The sequence below is a fragment of the Parambassis ranga genome, chromosome 12, assembly GCF_900634625.1.
Source record: "Parambassis ranga chromosome 12, fParRan2.1, whole genome shotgun sequence".
Taxonomy (NCBI): Eukaryota; Metazoa; Chordata; class Actinopteri; family Ambassidae; genus Parambassis; species Parambassis ranga.
Window position 1 is genome coordinate 5443126 of NC_041032.1, and position 8667 is coordinate 5451792.

At 41.7% G+C, this 8667-nt stretch overlaps 1 protein-coding gene across 1 annotated transcript; it reads left to right on the forward strand.

Moving 5' to 3' along the window:
* The first annotated feature begins 1555 nt into the window (after positions 1-1555).
* On the forward strand, positions 1556-7639 carry LOC114443750 (uncharacterized). Its single transcript, XM_028418050.1, has 3 exons — positions 1556-1616; positions 1705-1862; positions 4809-7639. The coding sequence occupies exons 2-3, from the start codon at positions 1726-1728 to the stop codon at positions 7558-7560; spliced, it is 2889 nt and encodes a 962-aa protein (XP_028273851.1). The 5' UTR covers positions 1556-1616; positions 1705-1725; the 3' UTR covers positions 7561-7639.
* The last annotated feature ends 1028 nt before the right edge of the window (positions 7640-8667 follow it).

Genomic DNA, 8667 nt, shown 5'->3' on the forward strand with positions numbered 1-8667 from the left:
GCCAAAAGTGAAATGAGGCAGTCACAGGTGGACGTTTTAGTTGGCTGATATTCCTAGCGTGCTGAACTGCATGATCATTTATGGCTGAAGGAGTGAGCTTCAGAGTGTGAGCTGGATATATCCTCCTTATATCCTCCTTATACAGACCAGCAGCAGCAGAGCAGCACAGGCAACCAAAGATGACTGAGCTGAAGGAATCATTTAGACCCGCTCAGTTAGTGAAGACGATCCCCATCCAGCCATCAGACTCTTAGAGTCAGGTCTTTAAAACAATATGATCTCTTAAAGATAGGGACTTGTACTTTTTTTATTTATTTATGTGCTTGATTTTTACTTTTAATTCACTTCAGCAGTACACATACTACCCATGCGACTAGTGCTGGGACTGTTACAGGGATCTGTGCGACATGATATCACATGACAATGACAAAGGCATGCCCACTGTGCTGTAATAAAACACTGAGGGCATCTGTGAACATGTGACCACAGAGCCATGCAGTGTTTAGTTACAGTTTGAGTAAAATAACAACAGCTTTGCATCATCTTCAGTTATATTTAGCAAGTGAATAGTTTGGCATTTTTTCAATGCTTGTCTAAATAAATATGGTTTATGCCACTTAGGGTAGGGTGAGGGCCTAGTGTGCATGTAAAGATGCTGAGATGAGGCATGACAGGAAAAATGTTGAGAAAAAATATCAGTGTCATCATTTTTATATTAATTAAATTTTATTTGTATGCTATATATAGCTAAATACATAGCTTGTTATCTGAATAGGTACCCATCTGTCACTAATAGCATTAGCATTTATTTTGCAATATATATATATGGTATATATAAAAGACACCAGAACATTACAGTCAGGCTATAATGATGTTTATTTCTGCTGTGAAGTTGGACATTTTCACATGTAGATCCACGGCGACTGACTCACTTTTAGAGACAGCCTCAAGTGGCCATTTTAGGAACTGCAGGTTTCATTACCTATTTCAATAGAATTGGATACAGACCTGAAGATTTTAGTGTTAAAAACTAAAGAAAATCACACACAATATCATCTGTTTTACAATCAAATATGATGACATTTAACAGCATATGACTGACATCAATAGCGTTACATTAGCATTACATTTCCTGCAAAGTAGAATTAACAATTTCATCATTTTGGAAAAACTATGAATCTTAGTCAATGTTTCAATCATAAATTAAAGATATGCACTTTATTTTTTTGCACATACAGAAACTGACAGTAAACTATTTAGCCTTATATAGGCTACTATACGTCACCATCACCAAAAGGGTTGTCACTGTCAAGAGTGTCTTCATATGTGTAACTTGTGGCACAGTTTTAAACCACATTTTCAGGATGCACAAGTATAGATTATTTAATAAATAAAATCTTGGTTACAGTTGCAGGGTACCACCTCTTCCAGTTATGCAGCAGGCATGTGTGCATGTAGTCGGTGGACAGCAGAATTTGCTGTGTGTTGGAGGGTGTTATATTTTTAGATAGGACAGCCCCTAAAATATCTAACAGCAGGTTAATGGCTCTTGCAGTGACATATAAAAGCAGAGCTGTCAGCGGACGCCTCCACACAGGACACAGATTATCACCAAGGTACAGCAACTCAATCTTTGCAGGGCTCGGGGTAAAAACGCGTGGATGTAATAAGTCTTCAGTGGGTCTTTTTTTTCTGTGTGTGCAGGGACTTTGAAGTCATTTCAAGATGTCTTCTGAGAAGAACCCAGAGGTGGTTGGCTGCGATGCCTCCATCATGAAGAATGTCTGGGAGATCAGGGAGCGAGAGTATGCACTGAAGATTCAGCTGGAGCTGGAAAGGCTGGAGAAGAGTGCTTTGCCCTCGTAAGGACTAAACTGTCTGTCTGTGCACGGCCCGTCTGTAAACCTCTTTGAATGCACTCACCCTTCCCATCAACAAAACTTGTGAGTTATCATTGACTTGAGTGCAGCTGAGTTGCTCTGCATGTAAAACATTTAACTTTACTTGGTTTGGTGACAGGCTAATCATGCTGATCTGTGGACAGACCTTTGGTCCAAAATAACTGTGTATTGCTGTGGGAGAATGATTAGATGCTCGCTTTGACCTTATTTACATTACTTTTACACCAAACTTTGTGCATGGCATCTATTTCCAAAACAATGTGATCTCTTAACTTGCATCTGGTAGAAGCAGCATGTTCTTCTTCTTCACCAGGCAATTAGCAAACAATTATAGATGCATTACTGCCACCTACTGGTAATGACTAATGTCAGTATGTCCAAAATAATAATAATAATACTTTATTGTCTGTATAACTTCCATGTCTTCATGGAAATAAGTGAGAGTGAGTGCAGACAACCATGTGGCTTTTGTGTGTGTTAGGCGATACATCCCAGTCCACCGTGCATGCTTCCTTCAAGTGGAATCCAAGCAAGAAAAGTAGTAAAACAACTAAAAGTTCATTGTTTTGGCAGCTGTCTGTTTGCAAAGCTATCTAACAAAACTTAATTTGAAGTTTTATCAAGTATAATCAGCCAAAATTTGGCTAGACTGGGAATTCCTCTGTAGTCTCCAAGGGGAGCTAGAGGGGGTAGCTGGGAAGAGGGAGGTCTGGGCTTCCCTGTTTAGGCTGCTGTCTCAGCGACTTGACCCTGGATAAATTACCAGTTTACTACAGTGCATGGTAGGGTTATCTCCCATCCATCATATTGGGAAGGGGGTGGTACCTATACAACATTGCAACCAGTCGCCAAACTTACCAACATAACACATATGTGCTAAGTAGACACTGCAGTGTGCATGCCATTCTGTGTGCTCTCTGAATCAGGAGTAGTTTTCCTGACATTAAGAGGTTGACAGTGAGTTTTTTCTCCTTCGTGTTCCGTCCTACTACTTCTGCTAACCTTTTATACTGTAGTTTAACTATAATTGAATAAAGAATTCCAACTGCTCATAAAAATCACAATTCAATCAAGAATAAATCACAGAACCACCTTGCATTCTGTGACTTGTGTCCTCTTTAATCTTGTATTGAAGAGGTTGGCTGTAAGGATCAATATGTGTCAAACACAGAACCAGGACTTCATCCATCTGTGATAAGGATAGGACAATGACTGACAGAAATAAAAGAGTCACATGTGGTTTGTTCTTTATGAGGTGTGTTTGAATTTTGATAATTTATGAATAGAAACACCTCTTTTACTGTTTATTCTGCAATAAAGTCAAAGCCTTACACCCAAAGAGGTGTAAATGAAGGTGTCCTGTAAAGGGAATTGGATCTATCAGCACACTAAAAGGTCAGCAGTTAACTTTGACACCAGAGCACAGACAGGAGATACATGTGTTAGAATGCAGCGGAGGTCACAACCTTTTAGTTGCTTGGATAGATGAACAGATTTGGTGGGAGATGTAATGAATATTGAACAAAGTCACATAAATAGAGCATTTAGTTCAGGGGTGGAGTTCATCAAAAAGCAGACTCAAACTCTTCAGGCCATGACTGTATCAAAGGGTCTTTTGCATAATGATGACAGTTGATCTCATTGTTTTCCATCTTAAGGTCCAATCCATTTTACTGAACCATATGTTAGCCCTGCAATAGACTGGCAATGTCCAGTAGATGGGAGATGGGTAGATGTCATTGTAGATGGGAGGAAGAAGCAGTGCGATCCATTGCAGTAGTATTGACCTACTTTCACATAAATACTGTGGTGTTAATAAAGTGCTAGCACCTTATTTTTATCAGTGCATCACTCAGTAACATTACCTCACCCTACAGCAAGTGTCCCTTCAGGTCTAAATATAAACCGTACAGCCATCCTGTAACCACTCCTAAACTGAGTAGGAATAAATCACAGTGGCAAACTCTAGTATAGCTACCATACATCCGCTGTTATGTAATACAGTGTACATATGAGGGTGTGGCCAGTATTAGCTGCTGAATGCCGATGGGTGTCCTTAACTAGAGCCCAAAGAGTATGGGGGTATTTTCAGTATCTTTGCTGTTGGACACTATGTCATGTTGCTGCTCTAGAATTTGCACTCCAGCAGAATCCTTGGAACTTTATTCTGAACCACTTTGAATGATTTATCCCATTGGAATAGAGACTTCTGACTCCCGACTCATGTTCAGCCAAAATGTTCCTGTGCTCATACACCCAGTTACTATGTGCCAGTCTGCCTCCTGGTGGCCTTTTCTGGGCCCTGGGTTAGGGTTATGTCTTGGTGTTAGTCATTTGGCTGAAAATGCATTATGGCATTTCGCCTTTTTTTTTTTTTTTTTACAAATATCCTCCTCCTCCTGTCTCCTACTGACTGAGGCGCTCTCTTAGGATTTTAAGCACTGTCCAGATGTATCTAAGGACGCACCTTGTTTTATTTTGAATAGCTGCTCTAATCCTTACACCCTCATTTCATTGCTTGTGGTGTCAGGGTGCTGGACTTTGGGTGTAACCCTCAATGCAGTGGCATCTATCGCCTCCTTTGAGTAGAGCTGCGTTGACACAGACATAAATATCTCTTCAGAGAGGACTTTGGCAGTGAGGCAGAGGAACCGGGCCATCATTTTTATCCTCTGCTCAGTACCGCCTCAGCTGTCATGAATGGAGATGGGATATCATCTGGTCTCCTGTGTCAGCTCATGTTCTGCTAGAGTTTTGGTTAGGATTAGGGGTCTAATCCTGGGGAACCTTACCTGGAGGACTGCCCATGATTTAAACATTTTACGTGACAATCTCATCATCATTAAAAAAATACTGTGTGAAAAGTGATTCTTATATATATGTTTTGTCTTGCATTTGTTTTCACAGCATTAACAAGGACTGGGCAGGTCGCTTAGCTGCCAAATTGGGGGGATACAAAAGAGTAGAGAGGAAGGCCAAACCTCCTGAGACTCCAACAGACAACACCACCTGGAAGAGTAAGCAACCTCCAGCTCCTCGTCCTCCTCGTGTAGGAGGTTCAGGTCAATTTGGCAGACCGGTAGGTCAGAGCAGAGGTTTGCCCACTCCAGCTCGTACTGACAAGGAAAAACCAGTACAGGACAAGAATCTCATCAAGCAACAGTTACTCATGTACATCTCCCAAACTCAACCATCAGCTATGGTGTGGGGAAAGTCATGGAAGTACAACAAGTCTTTGCCTCCACTTGCAGAGGCCCCCACAGACTGGGGCCGGTGCTGGATGTTCGCTACCCAGCAGCCTTGCTCAGAAGCAGGTCAGCCTTGGTCAAATGAGCCCAACATGATTGATCATCACAACCTTCATCTCTGGAGAAAGCCTGATTACAGGGAGGTGGAATCACAGGAGCTAGACTTAGTTCTTCCTAATAATGAGTGGGAGGTGTCCTGGAAAAAATCTGAAAACCAAAACAAGGACAACAAAGGAGAAAATGGCTTCCATCCAGGGTTCTTCACCATGCTTGTGGAGTCTCAGCACCACAATGAAGTCCGGTGTTCATCAGAGTGGAGCGAGGGTTGGAGAGCCACAAAGCCTGCCAATCAGCAGGGTCATTTTACAGATTCAAACGACAGTTCGATGAGTCAGTCTGTTACTAACAACCAAAGTATGGATAATGAGATGAGCTCCAAATGGGAAGAAAGTTGGAGGTTCGTCAATCACCACAGTGGCAACACATTTGAGGTCACTCAACCTAAAAAATCTCTCAGTCCAGAGTGGGCCTGTTCATGGAAAGCAGCCACTATGGTCCTTAGTAACCGGGAGGATACAGATCCCTCTCTGCAGGAAGATCATATGAATACCTATGGTGATCGCAGTCAGCACAAACAGTCCTCTTTTCAAAACATGCCTGTGTCTCGTGAGGAGAAGTTCAGACAACTGTACATGCAGCTCTGCTCTGAATTTAAGGGGCTCTCTGAGTGGAACAAGTCATGGCAAATGACTAAAAACAACTCCAAACCAAGTGCAGAAATAGAAAAAGTCCTGAAGGCACCACTGCCAAAGATAGAGACTTCTTCAGAGGCTCAGGAAGTTGAGAAGATCCCCAAGATGCAAAATTCAACACCAGAGAAAGCAGACCCACGCTACGAGAAGCTAAAACATGACATAATATATCGACCAAAGAGAGAATTCCCTCAGTCTAAGCTGTTTCTTTTGAAACACCTGGAAAAAACCATGCCTCTCTCAGAATGGAGAGACTCGTGGAAGATGATAAAGCATAGAATGAGGATGGAGAAAAGACAAATGAGGCCAAACCCTTTGAAGCCGTTCAGAGAATCAGATAAGGACTTAAAGCCCAATGTCTCAGAATGGAAAGACTCATGGAAATTCACTTGCAAGCCTTTGCATCAGGAGCCTGACCAGTGGCAGCAGGATTGGGCCATCATAGCTCAAACTCGTGAAAATGGGGCAAGGGTCCAGAACCATGTTGCACCTTTCCCTAAAAATGGGCCAACTGCAGAGCAGAGTTGGGGAGAATCATGGAGATTTTCAAGAAAGAAGCATAGATCAGAAGCTGGAGTAGGAAAGACCCAAATGAGCCAGGGAAACTTAGGTGTTGTCTCTCAGGACAATGAATTTTCCTGGGCACAAAGAAGACATTATAGGCGCACTACAGACTGGCAGGCAGCCTGGATGGTCTCAGAAACTCAGTTCCACCATGACAAACCCTCCCTGATTCAGTGGTGGGAATCCTGGAAGTGGTCTGTCTACCACACACAGCCATGGACTGAACAGATGCAAAGAGAGAACTGGGTGATGCAAAGAGAGAACTGGGTGAATGAATTAATGGAGCTCCGGCCTATGAAAGAGAAGTTTTCCTTGCAGAGAGCCAATGCTAAAATGAGCCGGTCTTTTGACCACCACATGTTCAGGGAAAGATACCCTGAGAAAGAGTGGAGTAGTTCATGGAGAGCTGGGTCGCTTCTCAAACACCAATCAAATCAACATGGATCTTCAGGAGCAACTGGACAGAGCTTCAAAAACACTATTCAGCATCAACTTGCAAATGAGTATGGATCCAGGTGGGGAAGGTCCTTCAGGCTTGCCAACCCCATGCCCAAAATGGATCAACCCTGGGTGGAGTCCTATGCTAATCCCTGTTTCTATTCAGGCATGTGGTCAAAAAGAGAGAGAAAGCAAAACACTGCCATAACCAACTTTGGCAACCCTGCAACCCTCAAGCTTTGGGGAAACTCTCATCATTTTCTGCAGCAGGCCTTTACACAGAGCAACAAAGGTAAGTCCAGAGAGTCCACTGACCCGAGGGTGATTATGACTAAGCACCAAACGCCCAAACGAATGCAACATTTGCACTCCAACACTGAAAAGGACAAACAATTTGAAAAAAAGTGGGCAGGATGCCACCTTCTGGGTAAAACCCAACCACGTCCCAAGAAGGGCCCTGGTTCTGCAAAGAAGCTCAAGCCTGAAGACAATGCCGATGCCATGTTCTTTGAAGAGTGGGCAGAATCTTGGAGGTTTTTGGTTGGGCCCAGTACTTTGAAAAGGCAGAGATACTTCAAGAAACTCATAGGTTGGGACGAATCGTGGAAGTTCCTTATTCCACTGTACCAGTTTCAAAATACCCAGAAAGCCAAATAGGAGGGATGGGATGATACCCTGAAACATAAAGTTTGGATGCAAAGCATAGTAAATAAATAAAACTGAATGTTTTACTGTTTCCCAGGAATCATCATTGTATTTATGAAGGTCAAAATGTTAGTATTAGTAAAACTATTTCCCTAGCATTGGAATCTGCTGGTTACTGCAGTGTAATATTTATTACTACTACAAAATAAGACAAGAATGAAGAAGGAAACTGTAAGTTATGCTCAGAATTTAAATAATGAAAGGATTGTTTGGAGAGGATAGAAGATAGAAATAAGTGGAAGGCATTCTTGTATGAAAAGTGGCTGTATGGTTATTAAAAAACTGAACAAAAAGCTCTTTGTATTGTGTATTTTGTCTCAGAACTACTTCCAATGACTGCAAGACTTACAGTTAAAGAGTACTTCTTAAAGGTCTTAACTAAAATAGTTAGAGCCAAATTCTTTTCCATGAAGGGCCAAAACATGTAACTGGACAGACTATCATGTGATTGGACAGTTTGTGCTTGTAAAAATAGTCTCCTTGCCAGTTGGTTTGTGGGCCAGTGTAGCAGTCACCACATCTTGAGAAGCTGAGTTAAAGACCATACATATATACACCTTCACAGATCAGACCCAAACTTAAAATGTGATGTTTCACATTTTAAACAAAGGTGAAATGACACACTTCTGTCGTCTTTTAGATCTGGTTTAATTTTTGTTCATAGCCACCGAGTTGTACACACATGACATGTTTTACATTGTTACTTAAAACAAATCTCTGTGTCTGTGTGATCTGTTAATACACATTGTCTACAGTCGGAACACTAAACATGTTTTCATATTTGTTAAGATGAAATGAGTGCTGCCTGAACTTAAAACCACAAAATGATCCCAGCTGGGATAATTTTTCAGTTTGGCCATATTTAAAAATTCCCAACTCACAAGTGTGCTTCGCTTGCACGTGTATAATTAACATCTGACAGCGCAAGTCAATAATTTTCAAAAAGTGTAGTTATTTAAGAGCAGCTTAGTTATAGCAAGCAACACAGTCAGCTCTCTGAGGACACCTTGTGGACAAATGAAATAGTGACTTTATTACTTGAAGGTCACGTTTTAAAGC

Coding starts and splice junctions, on each gene's coding strand:
- LOC114443750 (XM_028418050.1), top strand. CDS start 1,726: ATGTCTTCTGAGAAGAACCCAGAGGTGGTTGGCTGCGATGCCTCCATC. Junction 1,863..4,808: donor GAGAAGAGTGCTTTGCCCTC/GTAAGGACTAAA, acceptor TTGTTTTCACAG/CATTAACAAGGACTGGGCAG.